A 21,720-nucleotide genomic window follows, 5' to 3' on the forward strand; every position below is an offset into this window, starting at 1 on the left:
ATCCCTACTACTGTTGCTAATCTCAATTCCCCGCTTCTTGGATCATTATATCAATCTGATGTCTCTGATACTGCTCAGACACGAAGTCAAATCCCTGGTGGAAGGGAGGGTGTGACATTAGTAGCTCTGGCACGTAGGTGGATTAGACACCCTGCTAGGTACACTTCACGTATAGTTTTCGATACGTTTTCTCAGTTTAACGAGCCCACACAGAGATTCGTGTTCGAAGAGATGTGCAATTCTTTGAAAGAAGAGTGGGATAATGATGAGTTAGATAAGGTACCGCCCGATATGATTGAACTTCAGAGTCAGTTTTCGAACGGTATGATCGTAGGTAAAGATGTACGACATATTATTAGAACGGTTGTTAGCTTTTAGGTCCGCAGTGCCTTCTCTAATGTCGTTTGACGACGACTCCGATAATCAGCAAGCTGGTCAGTACCCTATGAGAGAGGTTCCGCCTGTGTGGATGCCAGGTGATGCTACTGCTGCTCCCCCGATTCTACCACATTTCCAAAGAGTTTGGATACACCTCCCATGGAAGCGATCAGAAGTCTTGCAGGTGAAGCAATCTTTGCCTGATCCACGCAAAAACCCAGCCGGTTATTATAAGGAGTTGTCCCAATTAGTGGATGCTTCTATCATGAACCTTGCAGACATTGACATGTTATTTGGTAATGTTGTACCGCAACCGATTTGGGTGATAAATTTGCCAAGAGAATCATTTAGCTGAATTAGGCGGTGATTGGGCTGCACTAGTAGCGGCTGATAGACGACAAGTTGGTGGGGCTAAGCCTGAACAGTTAATTACGGATCTGCCCCAAAGAATCATCACGCTCATGAAAACACTCATGCCGGCGATGAGGGTGAATTGGGACAAACTGTCGGCTTGCAAGCAAAAGAAAGACGAGAGTGTCTCCGATTTCTTTACTAGATTTGAGGAGGCATTTGTCGATCATAGTGGACAGGATATGAGCACTGAGGGAGGTCAGCGGTTGTTCGTTGATAAGTTTGTGCTAAATTTGTTGCCTGATCTAAGCAACAAATTGAAAAATTCAGAAAGTGCATGGGCTGTTTCAACCACTGCTCAAATATTGGTGACGGCTCAATACTATGAGAATTGGGAAAAAGAAGAAAGTGATCGTTCAGACAAGAAAACGAAGGAGCTTAAAACAAAGGTTTTGTTGCAGCAAGCGTATCCTCCGCGTTCGAATCAAAATGATTCGCAACAACAGTATCGACAGCAAGCGCAGTCTTCTAGGGCGCAGTCACGCCCTGACTTCTCTGCACCCAGATCTATGCTTGGGTATAATTAGTGCGCATATTGTAGGTGTGAGGGCCATTTAAAGTTTAATTGTCCCGCTTTACGTGACCGCAATATTGGCGTTTCGGCCCGAGGAGGCCGTAGTGGTCCTCAGCAGGCATCTCGAGGTAGAGGTCGTGGCACTTCTCAAAATCAGAATGAGCGCTCTACTACTTCATCGGACGAGAACAATTGTTTTGACCAACGAAATGCAAGGTCCGATAGATCTACACAGTACCATGTGGATGATTATTACACTGAGCATGAGATTGATGCCGACAACAATTACTAGGACAGCCATCGACAAAGTGAGGGAGTAGTATCAGTTCCAGTTGATCAGAGAGGGCCGTACGTCGCGGTTGCCACATCAGGCGTAGTTGAGCCTTTCTTGTTGGACACTGGTGCAACTAAAAGTTCCATCATGCATTCTAAACTCCCTGGCGCACCTTTGTCTGGCTTAACAAATGTTTCCATTGGATTCTCTGGCGCCCCGGTTAGCAATCCAGTCTCAAGCCCTTTGTCCCTTACAATCGGGCCTCGCGAGCTAGAGGCTCCGTTGATTTTATCTACTGGTTGTGGTGAGAATCTCTTGGGTCTGGATTTGTTGAAACGGTTATATGCGACTTTGTACTGCTCTCCTGCGGGAGTGGAACTTACATTAGGTCAGAGAGTGATCTCTCCTATGTACTTGTCAACAGATAAGTTCCCGCCTGAACTGAGTTCCCTTCCTGCGTCCTTATGGGCCACGGGTCCCAATGATGTGGGCCTGTTGGATATTCCACCTTATTTGGTCCAATTGAAATCGAATGTGCGATTGCCACGTATACCTCAGTATCGCATTTCCCTCGACGGCGAGCGAGCGCTATTAGCGATCATTTATGACCTGATCGACAAAGACGTCATTGAAGAAACTCGGGGAAATGTGTGTAATAGTCCTGTGTTACCCATTTTGAAACGAACTGATCCATCTAAACCTCCTGTGTACCGCTTTGTAATCGATTTGAGAGAAGTGAATAAAATCATGATCCCACAGTTTCCCGTGGTGCCTGACATCACAGCTTTATTGACACTGATTCCAGCCTCTGCCTCCTGGTTCACGGTGATCGACCTAAAGAATGCTTTCTTTAGTATTCCGATCGCTGAGGAAAGCAGAGATTTGTTCGGATTCTCATTAGGTGGTCGCAGTTTTAGGTTTAAACGCGCACCACAGGGCTACTGTGAGAGTCCATCGATCTACAGTCAAGCCCTTAAAAGTCAACTCGATGCATTTGTGTTACCGACGGGTGCGGCCTTGATCCAATACGTAGATGACCTGTTAGTGGCCGCTGATACTGAGATTATTTGCAGAACTGCTACAGTAATGTTGTTACAACATCTGTGTGACTTACATCACAAGGTGTCGCCTTCCAAGATGCAATATTGTTGTCAAGAAGTAACCTATTTAGGTCACTTATTGTCAAAGGAGGGAAGAAGGTTGACCCCAGAAAGAATTGCAGCGATTGCTCGAATGACTGTGCCAAAAACTCAGAGAGATGTACGTGCCTTTCTAGGTATTACATCATACTGCAGACAGTGGATTCCAAACTTTTCATTGTTGGCGAAGCCATTGTTAGCTCTCACGTGTAAGGATGTCTCGACTCCTTTGCCATGGACTGAAGAATGTCAGAAAGGTTTTTCTGAATTGCGTGATGCGTTGTGTTCGGCTCCTGTGTTAGGCACTCCTGATTACAGTAAGCCCTTTACACTATACGTTCACGAGAGGGACGGTTGTGCGTTGAGTGTCTTGACGCAACAATTTGGTGACAAACATCGTCCATGCGCATATTTTTCCTCGACCTTAGACCCGGTAGCTAGAGCATTGCCGAGTTGTTTAAGAGCAACAGCGGCAGCTGCGGTGTCCATTCGACAGTCCGCAGGTCTGGTCATGGATAATATGCTTACGGTGATGGTCCCGCATGCAGTTGACACTCTCTTAAATCGAACAAAAACTCAACATCTGACGAGCGCAAGGTTGTCTGGTTATGAGTTGACGCTGTTGGCAAGTCACATACTGATAAAACGTTGTAATGTGTTGAACCCAGCAACATTGTTGCCGATCAACATGGAATCAGGTGATGTAGCACCGCATGACTGCTACTTAAGAACTGAAGAAGAGACGAAAGGTCGTATTGACCTGAAAAACACTCCATTGGTAGATCCCGATGGTACTTTGTATGTTGATGGTTCGTGTTTCAAGTTGCCGAATGGTGATGTGACGACTGCGTATGCTGTAGTAACTTTGAGTACGGTTGTGGAGACTGCGAGATTGAGTCAGAATTCGGCCCAAGCGGCTGAGCTTATTGCGTTAACGAGAGCGTGTGTGTTGTCTAGAGGAAAGCGGGTGAATGTGTTTACCGATAGTCAGTATGCATTTGGCGTAGCACATAGTTTTGGACGATTGTGGAGAGAAAGAGGATTCTTTACGTCGCATGGCACGAAGATCCAGCATGGACAGCTTGTGAATGATCTTTTGGATGCACTTACATTGCCTAAGCAGGTGGCAATCATTAAATGCAGTGCGCATCGAAAGGTGACGGACGATGTTGGCCGTGGTAATGCGTTTGCAGATGAGATTGCTAAGGAGACAGCCAGAGATCTGACGAATCGAATGTATGTTACAAGTTCGATGAGATGGCCAGCGGAGACTGGTATGTGTGAGGACACTGTTGAGAGTGTGAAGGAGATACAGAATGAGGCCACTGAGGTAGAGAAGACTAAGTGGAAAGAAGTACGGGGAAGTTAGACGAGACTGGATGTTGGGTTGATTTGTCAGAAAATCAGAGATGGATGTTACCGGATGCATATGTGCTTGCCGTTGTCACTATGGCTCATGGCACGTCACATATTAGCGCGAAAGGCATATGTAAGTTGTTGTCTCCTGCATGGAAGAATGATGGGATTACTAAGTGTGCGGAGAGAGTGGTTAAGAACTGTATGGTATGTTTGATGTACAATCCTGGTAAGGGCACCCCCACTCCACCTGGTCATTTTGCTCCTCCTACCTGTCCCTTTGAAGTTATCCAGTTGGACTTCATCCATATGGAGAGATGCAATAATCTGAAATATGTTTTGGTTGTAGTTTGTGCGTTCTCCAGATGGATTGAGGCCTACCCTCTTAAGGATAATACTGCCCTGTCCACAGCGAAAGTTCTGCTCAAGGAGTATTTCACTAGGTATGGCATGCCGCGGATTGTATGGTCGGATAACGGAAGTGAGTTTGTGGGAAGTGTGATGAAGAGTGTGTGTAGGGGCCTGGGAATACGTCAGAAATTTCATAGTGCTAATCATCCTCAGTCGGCGGGTTTGGTGGAAGGATATAATGGTACCTTGAAATTGAAGCTTGCCAAAATCCAGGCAACGACTGGTTTATCATGGCCCGACGCTTTGCCTCTAGCTCTCTTATCGACCAGAGCGACTGTGCACTCCCGAGTAGGGCTTAGCCCATATGAGATTGTGTTTGGCCGTCCTGCGAATGTTTGGGGAGTGCCGAGGCCTAAGGAATTTGATAGACTCGAATACCCAATGTTGATTGACTATCTTTATGATCTGACTGCTAAATTGAGTTTGATTCATCAACAGGTCTTTGAAGCTTTACCGGCACAAACAGAAGGACCTGGTCATCGGCTGCAACCTGGTGACTGGGTTGTCACTAGAAATTTTGGACGAAAACGAAATCTTGAGCCGAGGTTTGTGGGACCCCACCAAGTGATGCTAGCGACGAGGACTGCAGTTCGGCTGGAAGGCAGAAAGCACTGGGTGCATGCCACCCACACCAAGAAAGTTCCGCTTCCGTTGCCAGCAGACACTTGGATAAAGAAAGGAGTCGCCTCGTCTGAGACCGATACCATTTTGCGTTATGTGCCATTCAGTGATGCTCAGCCTGTAGGAGACATCCCTGTTGAATCATCTGAAACGATACCTTCGTCATCAGCATTGGAGAATTCAAGTTCTGAACTGTCACCTGAACAATCGAACACTGTTGTGCCATCTGAACCGTTGTTTGAAGAGCAAACCCGACCTGGAAAAAGTCGATATTTTCTTCGACCGAGTGATAAAGACTAATAAATAGATTTTTTGTTTTATTTTTGAAATCACATTACACCATTATTTTTGTTGTGAATATTGTGGACACTGGACATTATATGTGTACCTTTTTCTTGCAGCTAAGAGACTTATATTAAATTGAATGTCCAATTGATTAAAATATACCATCTAGGTTGGCCGTAAGACCGTGCGGGTACCTCCTTCTGTTTAGCAGGTTTCTGACACTAGGTCGGTTACTTTTGTTGATTTCTGGGAACTCCTGGGAATTGATAATCGCTACACAGAACGAGGTGCGTCAAGAACGTCACGGACGGTCTTTAGGGGATGGAGTTTTCTAAGCTGTCGGAAATAGAAAGAATGTCGGCGCAAAGATCCAAATTGCACAAAGTACTGCACACGAGATGTTTTCTGTTTCAGGTTTTTCTGTTGTTTATAACTGTTTCTATGCTATTGGTGGGTGGAGTATATTTGGGGATTCAATCGCTATTACCTCCTACTTCCACTACTTCTCCTTCTTACGACTTAACTGTTGTTTCCACTGTTTCCCCACATTCCTTTCATCTTCTACCACAACATGAACAAATCAGACGTGCGGAATTCATGAACAATTCCTTTGTCCAACTTCTGCATCAACATCAGTTGGTGATGAATGCTACTAACTGTTGGGTGTGTGGGTTAATGCCACATACCATGGATAAGGGTATTCCGTATCTGGTCCTTCCTTATAGTCCCCAGGGGTCAGCTCGAGCATTCCAAACCATGTTTCGTAGTGCACTAGATTCCTACCCCCATCGAGAGCTGCGCTCTCCGAACTGGGGTCCTGGCCCGTACCACAAGTCTTTGGCGATAGCTATTGCTGATCTAGATAGAGATATTTTTGACGCATCGCTTATCCCAGAGGAAGAGGTGCGAGCATACAAGGATCTGAGTGAGGCTGAGTATAGTATATCAGTGGGTGATAGACAGCTTAAGAGCTTGTCTCCAATCTGGGTCATACCGCATTTAGGCCACTTTTGTCTGCAAGGCCGTGGTCGAAGTCCGCGAGCTCAGCTTGGGAAGAGTGCTTGTGCGGAGACGTATGTTTTACCAATGCTCTCTTTCCCTGTCTTCCTGACTGCCAAGGGTACCTACTTTGTGTGTTATGATCGCGCTTATACATGGTTGCCCCTTGACTTCTCGGGCACATGTTATATCGCGAATCTTTTGCCACCGACTTTTACAGTTGCCTCAGATTATCACAAGACCAGAGTTGTGAGAGGTGTCGTTAGTAAAGAGGATACTGCCGGTCAAGAAGCAGGAGACTTCTTTAAGGGTTTTCTACCGTTTTGGGGTCCTATGGTTAACAGTAGGAACTTGAGACAGTTAACCCGTGTGGTAGAAGCGACTGCTAACATAACTGCAAGTGCCCTTGGTAACCTGACGGCAGAGCTTCAGGCGGATAGACTTATGACGTTGCAGAACCGTATGGTTCTAGACGTTGTACTAGCAGATAGAGGTGGTGTGTGCAAGGTGATCCATCCGAGCTGCTGTATTTTCATACCTGATAACGCTCCAACTGTTTATCAAGCCATCTCAAAGTTGCATAAAATCTCAGAATCCATACAAGTGGACGAAGGAGATTGGACGCTCCTAGGATGGTTTTGGGGCCTGATGTCGACTTGGGGTTGGAAGATTCTGATGATTATAGGGGTTGTTGTAACGTTCCTGTTCACATGTTGTCTTTGTGTGCAGTGTGGTCCTGCCTTATGTGGCCTTTGCGCTACAACGTGTATAAGAAGGCCATCTGTTACCAAAGAGACATTGATGGATAGAATAATGTTCCAGCAACAACTGAATGATCTGATGAATATCGAGATTGATTCTGATTCCGACTAGTGCTTGCCTACATAAGGGCAAAAGGGGCGCCTGAGGTTCAGTGAGAATCGTAATGACGTTTTGAGTATGAACGAATATGGGGGAGTTTGGTATCTATGAACCGCAAATGACGAGTTTAGTGGGTGTACGCGATTTCGCTGCACTACTCGGAAGGGTTCGGCCTTTTTGAGGGTTTCTTCATCTGCACCCACGGGTTCCATTTTAGATACGGCGTCCATTTTGTTTCTTGCCCTCACGTAGCCAGCGAACAGGCAACTGTTCGCTTCATGACCCTGGGGTTCCCAAGCCTTGCGGAAGATGCATATTCCTTTTGTGCGTCTTTTATGACGAGGGGGATGACACTGCAAAGGCAGATGTCTCCGCTCGAGGGAAATCTTGCTGTGCCGGTCTATTGTTTCAGCCTCGCATCTGCTCGGCTCGAACACTTTGATCCTGTGATCACGCTTCCGATATTACCCCCACACTCTTTTCAAACTGTTGTCTGTCTTCCTTGCACCTGTTTCTGTCCTCTCCCTTCGCCCGTTTACAACCAGAGTGGAATGTGCCTAGCGGCAAGATAATGTGCTTTTACAGTTGGGAACCGGCGATGCCACTGTAATTATGTTCCGGGCTTCTGAAAACATGAAATGCAATCCTTTTGAAGTTTACTGTGGGAACTGAGTTGTAACCTTTTGTTCGTATGTTGTGCAATGACAAAAACTTGTATAAAAAGAGCGATCCACATTTGCAATTTGAAGTAGACTCTCAGAACCTACACTCCGTTGTACTTCTCGCGATCTCTGTATCCCTGCAGTAAATAAACGCTGATCTTTGACGCCGAAGGAAGTGTCCCGTGTCTCTGTCATTTGTGCGCTGAACAGGTATCCCACAAAGGTTTCAGGTGTTGTTCCCTGGCACCGCTGGGCCTTAATTTAGCCCAGTCCTTCACTCCCTATTGTTTTCTCATACTTTTCTTTTTTTCTAATACTCTTCTCTCTGTACTCACATTTCTCCTCTCTTTTCTTATACTTTGCACTTTCTACTAATATTGCCGTCTTTTCTTATTGTCATATTCGTCTCCTCATTTCCCCCCTGTTCTTATACTCCCCCCTGTTTTCATATTCTCCTCTCTTTTCTCTTACTTGTGCATGTCTCCTCATAGTACTGAGTTTTTCTTATATTTCCTTTTGCCCTATACTCCTTCTCTCTGTGTTCATATTTTCCTGTTTTTCTTCATATTTCTTTTCTCTTTTCATTTTCTGTCCTCTCTGTTTATAGCATTCCTTTTTTGTTCTTATAGTTGCGCGTCTTTTCATATTTTCCTTCTTTTTTCTTTAGAGTCTTTCTCTGTCGTCTTATAGTGCCCCCTCTCTCTTCTTAGTTTCTTGTTTTCTTCTTATACTCTTTCTTCCCTCCTCATATTTCCATCTATCTCTTTATAATCTCCCTTACCTATTGATACTCTCCATTTTATTCATACCCGTTATATTGCAGTGTCTGTTTATGCTCCCCTTTTTGGTAATATTTTCCCTTGTTTCACACATCTTCCTCTCTTGTTGTAAGTACTTTTATTTTCATAGTCTCACGTTTCTCATCATAATCCTCCCTCTGGTCTTATCAGTAATGTTATAGAATATTTCATATATTAATTTTTTTAATAGATTCTGTTTATCAATACTGAAAAAACTGTATCATGCCTACAACATGTCAAAAGAGGAAACAACGAAAGAAAGGTGTTTATTTGAAGAGAAGTCATCCACAAGATTTACCTGAAGAACCATGTTTTAAGAAAAAGAAAAAAAGTCCTGGTAAGAGAAGGAACACTTTTCTGAGGAAAATATTAAAGACTAAGAGTAGTGTGCACAAAGGAAAAAATGGTATTAGTGTGTCTGCAACGAAAAAGAACAAGAAGAATAAAGAGAACAATCATGGAAAGTCAACTGCAGAAGAAATAGTGTATAGTAAATAGAGGAAAACAGTTTATGGAAATTAGGAAAAAATGTTTTTTAATAGAGTTGTGTTAAATTTAATTAAAGAAATTAAGGGATGTAAAAAAACAGCATTTTATAAGAAGAAGAAAGGTATAGAAAATGAAGTTGAGAAAGCTTTCGAATTGAAAACAAAATTGTTTATTTTAGTAATCAATAGAATTTGATTACTAGATAAGCCAATCCATTTAAAGAAGGCCAAAAGTAAGTGGAGAAGAGTAATTAACAGAACTCATTTTTGTGAGTTTTTTTTGGGTGAATGGAAACATAGTTCAAGTTCTGAGCCTTTTTTAATGAAGAAAGTTATCTTCAGAGTAATGATTTGTTGCATGCAGTTGACACTAGTGGTCGTGCTTATGAGGTTAGAAATAGTTGTCCTATTGAGAAAGACAAACTTGTTCTGAGAAATGCAGTAGAGGTGTAAGCTGATGAAGTTTTAGGGAGATGTCCTAAAGCTCCAGTGTACACTTGGAATTGTAGTAGTATTTGTTGTGTACGGCAAGAATCTATTGATTTTTTACGCAATTTCTTAAGAAACTATACTAAGAAAAGTGTAAAATAAAAGATTAGGATGTTGCAAGGACTAGACCCTTGCAGAGTAAGAGAAAATTCTGGTTTTCAAGGTCATTCTCTCGCTTGTGTTTCTAAAAAAGTATGTCAAAGTGCTTTTCACCATTTCAGGATGTTAGCAGTACATCATTCTGAAATGAGGAAATTAGTCAGAAGATTGTATTATGCAAAAAGTCCAGCTCTACTGTTAAAAAAGTTGAACAGTGCTCTTTTGCATGGATCTGTATCAAATGTAAAGAACGTTTGTGATGAAATTGAGGTTAGTTATTTTGGTCCTGAGGAAGACAGTGCAGAAATTGAGATATTAATAGAAGGAAATGTAGAAAAGAATGTACAACATTGTAGTACCGAATTCTTTTAGCAAGGAATTACAAAGTTTAAGGTGATTTCAGGTGAAAGGCCAATTTATTGTTGTGTGTGTTGTCGACAAACTCATTATAAAAATCTGACCAGGACTGTTGATTTGTATTTAAAAAGTGAAAAGGAAAATAATAATGAGTGGAAGGATTTTGCAACTTATTTTTTGGTAGAGAATTGTTTTAATTTGGGTTCTGATCAGCGTATTTGTAATTATTGTTATAACAAATTAGACGAGAGACAAAATGCCTGCTAGAGCTGTGCATAATAATCTTGAGTTGGTAAATATTCCTTCTGAACTGATGGATTTAAATACCTATGAGTCTGTTCTTATTCAATGTGTGCATCCATTTCAGGCTATTGTTCGTATGGAGCCTAAGACAGGGAAATTGCCTCCTTCGGATTTACAGAGAGGATTAAAGGGAAGAGTTGCATATTTGCCTCTAGATTTAAAGAAAAATATTGAAACAATGGGTGTAGAAAATGTACAGGATGAGCCTTTAGTTATTCTTGTTAATGGCGTTCCTACTAAGAGTAAGAAAATCTGGTAAGAATTAGTGGATGTTAAGAAAGTGAAAAAGGCAACGTTGTATCTGGTAAAAAATAATGAGTATTACAGAAATGTGTATTTGAGAGAAGAAGAAATAACTGTAGAAGAAGATAGTGACTTGCCATCTGGACAAATTGAAAAAGTGGATGTGTCCAGAACTGAAGAAATCTACGAACATTACAGTGTTCATCCACTGCATTCTAAAGAAGTGATCTGGAATACTATAGAGTTATTCCAATTGAAAGAAGCAAAAGGAAGTCCCATTAGTGTATGGGAAAAAAGCTTGGAAGCTCGTTGTTTCCCTCAATTGTTTCCCACAGGAAAAAGAGGACGATATGATGACCAACCTGTACTAATTCCTGCATCTGAATACCGGACATCAAGATTATATGCAGAAGATCCAAGATTTCGACAATGTATTCCGTATTTGTTTAATCTTTTGTTTGAGAGTGATTTGTCTGGACTTTCTTATGCAGTAAACCATATATTGAAAACAGGTGTACATCTGCAAAATGTTTCGGCAAAGGGATTTATTGATAAAGTACTGCAGAGAGATAATGTTTTGGAATCTCAGCTAATTAATCTCAAGGCGTGTCAGCGTGGTACTAATGAGTACTGGTACGCTGCGAGGAGTGAGCTGGGCAATCTGTTGCTGTTTCTGGGGTGCTTTGCGGCAGTTGAACTTTTGGAAACCGCATAATTCACCCGACTTTGGGGAGATAACACTGCTGAGGGTGTCGGCTGATTTGGAGACTACAGACCCCACGGACTACATTATCCAGCACCCCCTTGGGCTGCGCACGCTGCTGACGTCGTCCGACAGCGCCTGGAGGCGCTTAAATCATCGCAGCACCTTCCGCGGTGCGGCTCACGTGCGGGCGTTGCCCGGGCAAAGCCTGGGTCAAGGGCGGGTCCATCCTTGCCCGTATGTGCCTGTTTGAGGCTGGGCTGGGCCCTCTCTCTTAGTTTGTCAACTACGTAAACCTGGTAAGACAACTAACGAAGGGGAACCAAATTGAATCTCATCCATCAAATAACTGTATCTGATTACTACTCCTTAGTGTTTCTGCTTAGTTCCATCAAATTCAAAGAGTGCACACCGATGTAAAATCTGTCCATCATTTGACTGTATCCAGGAGAAATTGATAAGTGCAGCAGGGTGTATTGAACTTTATCTGCTGGGAAGGATTAGAAATCTTGTCTTTGTTTAATATTGATTTTGATTTTAGTCTGTTTCTTTTTCCTGTACTTTTTTTCTTTTTGTTTTAAATTAACTGTGTTGGTCAAAGTCAGTATGGGTAAAAGGAAACTACTCAGCCCGAAGCTCAACACAGGAAATAGAGCCCACACTGAGTCCCAGCACACCCTATTGAGCAATTTGACCGGAGCTATGGGGGCGCTAGATAAACAAATTAGTTCAGTAGTGGAGTCCCTAGAAGCAGGTTCTTCTCGATCCCACGATGAACCCGCCTCATTGGAGGCTTCAGATTCCTCAGGGAAATACAAATTGAAAAAGAATCTTCCAAATGGGTGTATCCGACATAGCGTTGGCAATATTGTTTCGATCGACTCAGATTCAGTACCGCAATCTCCCCAAAAGAAGCACAGGTCCCCCTCACCTATTAAAAATGTTCTCGTTCATAGTAATCCGACAAACATAGATCTTATAACTTGTTGTGAAACTACACCACCCAAAATTAATATTCCACATACCGGAAACAAAAATAGAGGTCCCAAAAAATCCCTAATTAAAGAAAGAACAAGGCCTACGAAAACCCCTGATATACAGAACACAGATCCAAAGAATTTAATGACACTAATGGAGAGGTTGGATCTTTATCTCAGAGTTAGGTTAGATCAAATGGACCTGAGACTAACTTCTATCGAAGAACATTTAGCTAGTGTCAAAAAACAACTGAGTACAGATTTGCGATCAACTCAATCTGGAAAAGGCTCTCTAAACCCTTGCTCGACCTCAAAATCCGGGCCTTCTGATGTAAAAGACAAAAAGCCATCTAATCCTTGGGTTAGGGACCAAATCACAAAATTACCATCTACACTCACGTGTTCAACATGCCACACAACAAAAGAATATTTATCTAATTCTGTTAAACCTTCCTTACAAAAACCCACAGTTACTAGGGGAGGTCCTGGTTTCATGAAGGGCGTAACTGATCCTTTAGGCTCCACTGCTCGAGCTCCATCCCGCCACAAACCCCGAAATGATTAACCCTGACAGGCCAATCTTGGCTCCTGATGAACACCTTGACCTCGCTCCAGCTGCCACATCGTATGTTATAGTATTGGCTAATGTTCCAGAAAAGGAAACTTCGGCTGTAGAAGGGTGGGAGACGCTGAGAAACAAATCTCTATACTGGTTGGGCAAGAAAAGGGGCTTAACAGAACATTTGTTTAGAGAGTTCAAAATGGCGAGAAGGGTCAAGAGTGTGGGTCTTCGAAGGGAATCTTTTGTGGGTGACTCAATTGTTCTTACTTTTGGATCACCCCAGTTGGTTAACATAATACTGCAACAGAGTGGGAGTTATGAGATAGCAAGGGGCAAAATAATCATCCTTCCATTGGGATTTTTCTATCCCCCTCCTAAAGGGTTCCTAAGGGTTTCGGGGACGGGTAGGAAATTATCAACTCTGTCTCGTTCATACGATATCCCAATACGAAATAGATATAATCTGCTCTCGGGCCTCGAGGAACTCGATTGACTGGCTCCTCTCAGTTCGGGGTCAACATGGAACCAAGACCCCATGAGCGGGGAAATACAGACCTGTAAGCATCCTAACCCTTTTTCCAAACATCCCACAGATACAAACTCCTACGAACCTAACACATATCCGCCCATTAGTTCCCAAGATAATTTGATATTAGAAACGGAGATGGACCTGGGAAAGATTGATGATGCTGGGGAAAACTATATTGATATTAACGCCTCCCTAGATACTACTATCCAGATTAACGCCTCGAATTAGCCAAGGACAAGCCATCAATTAAAATACTCTATTGGAATATCGCCGGTCAGCGATCAAAGGAGGATAACCATATTTGGCTTAGTTTTATACAAATGTTTAACATTCTCTGTTTGCAGGAGATGTGGGCTACTACCGCGATCCACATAGTGGGCTATAAAACATACTTTACTCCTGCTCAACCATCAACCTCCTGTAGGGATAAAGTAGATTTGTCCATCTATGTTTCCAACTTGGTAGAAACATTAGAAATTAACCCTGTGAAACTAGAAGCCAATTTTCAAGTACTAAGCCTTGCGCCTGAACAAAGCGGACCACCTCCTCCTAGTTAATTTTTATAATAATCTACCCCAAGGAGAACTAATGATAAAAATACGGCAGATCTATCTCTTACTACAGAGCACAGTTAGCAAAACAACGAAAGAGGTAATAACGGTTTGGGGAGGCGATTTTAATCAACGTTTGTGTAAGTTCAGAGATCAAAATATCTGCGGCTTAATAGATGAGAACGATTTCCAGATAACCCATTTTTCTCACTCAATAATTGGGAATGCTCTAAATGATACACTGTTTGGCCTAGATCTTGGTTTGGCCAACAAGATGATTCACCCGTTAATTGCTCCTGTTGCAACTTTTAATGGTAGAGGAAAGCCGAGTACAATAGATTTTATTCTTATTTCCTGTAAAGCGGAAAAACGCGTCACAAATTTTACGACACACTGTTAGAAATGGGATTTCCAGTTGGCTGAGGCTTGCACCAAAGCCAGAAACCACCACTCTAGTCAGGGCAAGGGAGTTACACGCCAAAGATAACCCCTGCTCACCCTCTAGGCAACGTGATACGAGCAGTAAGGCTGATCCCCGGGGCAATGTAAGTTAAGTATTTACGCACGCACCCACCAGCAACAACATCCCAGGCCCCCCATAAAAGGAACTCCACACAAGGTATATGTAAAAATAGCCTTTGTATTACAAAACACATTAGATAGTAAACACACACTTTACAATGTGCCAGAGGCACAGGCAGAATTTACAGGGGGTGATATACATGGGACAGGGCCACCTGGACACTGTCAGGAATAAGCACTTTTAGAACTGGCTTTTGGTAGAATTAGCACTTTGTAGAAGTAACACTTTTAGAACATAGAACATATAATAACTGGCGGTGGATACAGACCGTACCTTCCGTTCTGGTTGCGCAGGATAATGCGAGTGATCTCCTCAGTAGACCTGAGTGGGCGGCCGGCGTGCTACAAGCGTTTGGCTGGGGCGACCTAAGTGTGGGGCTCAGAGGAGGGCACGAGGCAGGGTGAGGGGCGGTCCAGCCGAGCGGGCACGGCTCCTGGAGGGAGTGGTGGGGGCTCAAGGCGGGAGTGGCAAGGCACAGGCTGCGGAGCCAAGGACAGGGTGCGGGGTGATCCGGTCGAGCAGGCATGGCTCCTGGAGGGAGCGGTGGGGGCTCAAGGCGGGAGCGGCCAGGCACGAGTTGCCGAGGTGCAGGTTGCGGGCGGTCCAGGCGGAGCAGAGCACGGCTTCACAAGGAGCGGTGCGCTCTTGGCGGCTGCGGCCAGGCACGAGCTGCAAAGGGGAGTGAGCGAGGCACACTTCAGGCTAGGCCCCAGTGGCCCAAGGAGATCAGACAAGTCCCAGCAATTTGTCAGGGAAGGTACGATAGAGTCCACTGGTCCTGGGACTCTGGTCAGGGGGCAATCTCAGTATCAAGCCCTTGGAGATTGTATTACGCACACAACAAATGTAGCACACAACCAGTAACCACTAGTAAAAGGTAAGTACCACCTACGCAACCCTAACCACCTTAGGAAAATATTACACAGAGAACCATAAACTCACTAGGGTAACTATACTAGGAAACACAACCACCTAAGCATAAAACTACATTTAGGGGTAACATTTAGGGGTATAGGTCAGGAGCATTACACATGATGCATAGAAACACATTCAGAGGTGTAGGTAAGACACATGACGCATAAAACACATTCAGCGGTGTAGGTAAAACACATGACGCATAAAACACATTAAGCGGTGTAGGTAAAACACATGATGCATAAAACACATTCAGCAGTGTAGGAAAACAACTTTGTACATGATGCATAAAAACACATTCAGAGGTACCAGAACACAGGGTGCGCAAAACATACAACACACAGTACATTTCCTAGCACCCTAAGAAGCACATAACTCACAACAAAGTCCAGGCTGCGCCACTGCACCAAAAACCTAAACGCATAAAACAAATTCAGAGGTGTAAGGAAGACACATGACGCATAAAAAACATTCAGCGGTGTAGGTAAAACACATGACGCATAAAACACATTCAGCGGTGTAGGTAACACACATGATGCATAAAACACATTCAGCGGTGTAAGAAAACAACTTTGTACATGATGCATAAAAACACATTCAGAGGTACCAGAACACAGGGTGCGCAAAACATACAACACACGGTACATTTCCTAGCACCCTAAGAAGCGCATAACTCACAACAAAGTCCAGGTTGCGCCACTGCGCCAAAAACCTAAACGTAGCAGGTGCCCAATACTTGCTGGGCAGCTGAGGACAGGGACAGAACAGGGCCTAAACGCTGCAGCTGGTACTAAGTGCTGCTCAGCTGGGGAAGGCCAAGGTAGGGATGAAGGAGTGCGTCTCACTCCTAAGTCCAAGAACAAGTCCCTAGAAATAAAAGCCTAAACGGTGCAGCTGCCCACTACTTGCTGGGCAGCTGGAGGCCAAACTGCGGCATGGGCTCTCAGTAGCCCTGTGGAAGAAAACTGTGCAAAAGGTTTGAGCCCTCTGGCTCTATGAATCCATGATGCACTCACGGGCTGTAATAATAAGCATGTGCAGTTGAGCCCTCTGGCTCTAGAAATAACGATTGCACAGAACGGTGGAGCCCTCTGTCTCGAAGAACAACCGTGGGCATGGGAGCACTCTTGCTCCTTAAAGAAACAAAGGTGCCCCAGGAACTACCTAGGCACTTAAAACGTTGGGGCGGCCCACTGCCATCCGGGGCCGCCCTGACTCAGCACCCTACATGGCCAAGAACACATGCAAGGAATTCCCCCCCCCCCCCACAGCCGTCTAACTTACCGGCTCTCTCGTGGGTCATGGGGCGGCGGCAGAATGTTTCTGGCGGGCCTCCCTCGACTCCGGGGAGACCCGCTCTGCCATGGACGGCCACGGCCACCTGCTCTCCTTTATCCGGGCCCCCTCCTGGGACCCTGGGCTCTCCTTCTTCAGCCGCCACCATGGAGCTCTTCGGCCGGGGCTCCCTCCAGGACACAGGAGCCCCGCAACACCTCGGCTCCTTTCTGCGGGTGGCGCGCAGCATCTTCGGTCTCCCTCTTGGCACAGGAGACCGGCAAAGCAGAGATGGCTTCCCCCAGGCAGGGGAAAGCGGAAAAACAACAACATGCACTCCAGGGCAGTGAGCGGGACTTCCTGTCAGCAAGCGGAAGTCCCGCCCCACTTCAGGCACCGGCTGCCTGACTTCCTGTTTTGCAGCATTGGCTGCGGCGGCGTCTTTCCTGGGGGCATAACGAGGGGTAGGCATCCTCGAAGCATACAATAAACGTAGAAGCGAGGTGGGGACTCGCTAAGGGGGCAGATAGACGGGGTGGCACCCGTAAATAAAGCAAATAGTCTGGCAGAATGCAGGGTGGGCCCCTGCTTAGGGGAAAAATAAGCGGGCATGATGCACACAGCACTCCCAGGGCGCTAAAGGTAACCAGAGGAATTAAAATCAAGAGGAGTGCTAAAAAGATGCAGTAAGGTCCTGGGGTCAAGAATTAGAGAAACCAGCTCCTCAGCAAAGGAAAGTCCCCCAGGCAAGGCAGGGGGGTCCCATTGATGTGTTCAGGCCTCAGCTAGGCCCGCAAGCGCAAAAGGTTCGCTCTTCTGTCCACAGACTACATAAGAACTTGGCACGGAAACTGGAAATACAAAGACAAAGTTTAATAAACCTTTAAAGGTGGTACTACAGCCCACACAACACCCTTCAGTATTGTACAAGGTAGCACAAAGGACTCAGACACGCGGTCCCCTTTTATACAAAAAGAAGGGGCTCATAAGTGGGTGGTTACAGCTCAAAAGTACGATTTACAACCATATAAGGATATTTCTTGAACATAATCGATACATGGGTGGAGTTAACGGTTCACAAGACCCCCCGAATGCACATTCCAATCCCCTCTAAGCAGAAACAGATGTTACACGTACTGAGCATGCGCTAGATTGGCTGCAACTATTTATAACTTGTTGCTGGGCAAACTCCAGGGGTAGCGGTCAGTGAGGTAGGACTTGCCTCGTGGCGAGCACATGGCACGATGTGGCTTACAAAATGGAGGCCAGAAGACAAAATGGAGTCTGGCCGCAAATATGGGAAATACGGAAACTACACTGAAAACATAACAATATGTCTTCAGCGAATGCTTAACACTTGCCGCTGTTTTATTTACAACACCAGCACAAGGTCCATCAGGCATCCAGGGGCTGGGCAGGGCCCAGGGAGGCAAGCCTTCCCCTGGGCCCCAGCAGCAGCACGCCCCTGGTAGATTCCAGTCAGAAACAAGAACATTGAACATGAGGTCACAGCCTCATTTTATACAGAAAATCCCTTTGTCTAAAGGTGCAGGGTGGGGGCAAAACCAGACGCAGCTGGTTTGGGAGCACTCTGATGGGCTCAGCCCCTCTTATTATTCACTGGCCATGCTAGGGTCATTAAATGCACCACAGGGGGCGGAGCCAGCATTGTGTGGAGAAAGCCCAGTCCTATTCAGGTCCCAGGTGCAGCCCCTCCCTCACATCAGCATGATAATCCCAACACTCACCATCGGGGCAGACCCATCCTGACTCCTGGAGCCAGGCTCACCAGCCAGCTCCAGCCAATCACACGCCAGACACAAATTACACAAACATGCCAACTTCTAGAAGTGGCACTTCCACACTAGACACATTCACGCCGCACACATCATTACGCAGCATTTAATCACACGAGTCCGCACATACCAAAATCGCACCTGCACTCCCCACGCATCAGGAACTAACATGGACACATACATTCCCTATACATTCCTATGGGAGGGCAGGCCAATCTCACACACGCGCTCAGAGAGCGCACGCACTTTACACCGCGCCACAGTGCTAAAGTGCACAAAGACCAGAAATCATTATATTTATTTCAGAGTTCAAATGCAAAAAGTTCAGGGGTGAACCTGCCAGAAGGGCCAGGTCCAACACACACGCTAACGCAATAAGTGATCACTACCCAATTAGTATCACACTATCACTGTCTCAGAATCCAGAAAGCCACAGTATAGCAAGGGCTCTGAACCAAAACAGCGTGACATTAGATAGATTAAATGGTGACTTTCCGTGATTCCGAGCCCGTGTTTAAAATATCATGGTACTGTTACGATTTTGGTATCAGTGAACCGCAAATGACGAATGCGACAAGCATGAGTGTTTGCGTTACGATGCGCTTAAGCATTCATAGTTAAATCGATGATTTTGTATTGAACCTAGAGATTCCATTTTAAGTGAGGCAGCCATTTTGTAAGTTGCCCTCAAATAGGCCGATGACTGCGTCCAAACGAGTCTTAAGGACACGTACACTTTAATTGACTTCTACATGACCTGGAGTGAGCTGATCTCTTTGCCTGAAGCTAAACTTGCTGAACCAGTTCCTGCTCGCTAGCTGATCGAGATAGAGATCAAAGCTCAGGACGTTGCGAGGGTTTACGACACACAAGAATGCTCTATCCTACCTACATCTGTTTCTGTTCCTTCCTTTATGGCCTGTTTATGATGTGGGTTGTGGTCCTTTTATTTTGAGTTTCCTTGACCTGTCTAAAGAAGAATGTTGGGTTTGTCCGGTGATCGATTAGGTGCCGGACAAGTAAAAAGTAGGTTTTACCGTCATGTGATACCTCTGATGTGCTTGATTCTGATTGGTCAGTTCGTAAAATGTTCGATGGTCATTTGGAATGTGTATTTTGGGATAAAAAGGGATGACATGCTCTGTAAAAACGAGCAGTTTCTCGAGTCGTACACCGTGTTGTATTGCTTGGTCACTGTTACTAGCTGCAGCTAATAAATTTGGTCTTTGACGCCATCCAGAAGTATTCCGTGTCTCTGTTAATTCCGGACAGGGGAACCCGAAGACTTTGGGCATGTCCCTGATGCCGCTGGGTCTTAATTAACCCAGTTCTTCAATGGGTTCTCACTCAATTGGGAGAAAGTTGACCCCTAGCCATTACTACAAACGTAGTAAAAACAGCACATTTGGCTATTCAAAAGTGTCTTGATATGGCTACATCTGACGAGGAAGTATTACTTACTTTAATGATGCTTACAAAAGTAATAAAATAAGAACTCTTTGTTAAACTAAAAAACACTATACCCAAAAAGAAAGGCTGGTTTAACAGTAGATGTACAAGAGCTCTTTCTAAATTGAAAAATGCCTTACAAAAAACAGAACGGGTTCCCCAAGAAATTACAACTCTCAGAAGGGAATATAATCTAGCTTTAAAAGCCAGAAAGGCAGAACTGAAACAGGAACTCTGGGATCAACTCCATAAAAGCTGTACCCAAAAAAACAGTTCAGCTTTTTGGGCTGTTTTTAAATCTCCCTTCCTCTCTGATACACGAGACTCCCCTAAAATTGATGTGGCTATAGATTAAAAGACTTGGGTGGAGCACTTTGTTAGGATATTTGCGATGGGAAACAAAGTAGTGAATTGTCAGGAAAAAACCTTCCCTGAAAAACAACCAACTCCATATCCAATAGTCCTCGATATAACCCATAACGAAGTAGATCTTGCATTAAAGGCTAACAATAACGGAAAGGCCCCAGGTCCCGACGGGGTCCTAGTCGACTTTTTAAAATCAAATCTAGACCTGTGGACCCCGATTTTAACCAGGTTCTTGCAGGCATCTTGCGCAGTAGGGCTTTTGGAGTCATGGTCAAAATCCATTCTAGTCCCCATCTTTAAAAAGGGGGACTGTCAACTGACAACTTGTTACCGTCCAATCTCACTGCTGGATTCTTTAGGTAAAGTGGCGGGAAGAGTCATCCTGGAACGCCTCCAGCAGTGGGCGGATGACAATAGGATTATATCTGATTTACAATTCGGGTTCCGAGAAGGGTTAGGAACTACTGAACAAGCACTTAATCTGACGCTCCTGCTGGGCAAGTATGTCAGTGCGAAAGGTGGGGCCCTTTATATGGCGTATGTCGACTTGTCGGCTGCCTTCGATTGCGTTAGTCACGCAAAACTCTGGACAGTTTTATTAGAAATGGGGGTAGAGCGGCCACTTGTTAACTTCCTGCATGAGTTATATACGAATGCTTCAGCCAGAGTGAGGTATGGTGTAAAGGGGGAGTTAACAGCATCATTTGGTGTAGAGAGAGGGGTGAGGCAGGGCTGCGTCCTGGCGCCCTTTCTTTTTACACTCTATACCAATGGACTGGAGCGGGACATGGTTAAAGGGTGCCAGGACCTTCCTAATATAAGCAAGCGCACAATTCCGGCCCTACTCTACGCCGACGATGCGGTGATACTTGCCCGTACTCCCGTGGAATTACAGCGGGCTCTCGATTGATACAACCTAGACCTAAACCTCAACATCAAAAAAACTTTTGTTATGTCTGCGGGATCTAGAACGAAAAAAACCAAGGCCATTTTTTTAAATAATGTTAAACTTGAGAGAACCGACACATACCCATACCTAGGGATAACTATCGATCACAAAATTACCTGGAAACCGGCCATTGAGTCCAGGAAACTCCTCTTTATGAGAGCCACCATTGCTTTGGTAAACTTTTCACAAAGGTTGGGAAGAAGGCCCCCTGTCGAACTGATACAGATCTACAAGGCTAAATGTTTAACTGTAGCGACCTATGGGGCGGGTGTGTGGGGCTATGAAATCATAGCTGCTCTACAAAAGGTCGAGAACAGTTTCTTGAGGTATCTCCTTGCGGTTCCTAAGGGTACCGCAACCTTTCTGTGCCACTTG

The 21,720-nt window shown here is 44.8% G+C and overlaps 1 protein-coding gene across 1 annotated transcript; it reads left to right on the top strand.

The window, feature by feature from the left end:
• The first annotated feature begins 5,710 nt into the window (after positions 1-5,710).
• Positions 5,711-7,261, top strand: LOC147693206 (endogenous retrovirus group PABLB member 1 Env polyprotein-like). The gene has a single exon (XM_086933199.1). It carries the CDS (start codon positions 5,711-5,713, stop codon positions 7,259-7,261), a length of 1,551 nt encoding a protein of 516 aa, XP_086789325.1.
• The last annotated feature ends 14,459 nt before the right edge of the window (positions 7,262-21,720 follow it).

This window comes from Lissotriton vulgaris, chromosome 8, assembly GCF_964263255.1.
Source record: "Lissotriton vulgaris chromosome 8, aLisVul1.2, whole genome shotgun sequence".
In the NCBI taxonomy this organism is placed as follows: domain Eukaryota; kingdom Metazoa; phylum Chordata; class Amphibia; order Caudata; family Salamandridae; genus Lissotriton; species Lissotriton vulgaris.

Bases quoted from the DNA above. Each gene is read 5' to 3' on its own strand.
- LOC147693206 (XM_086933199.1), top strand. From the start codon at position 5,711: ATGGAGTTTTCTAAGCTGTCGGAAATAGAAAGAATGTCGGCGCAAAGA.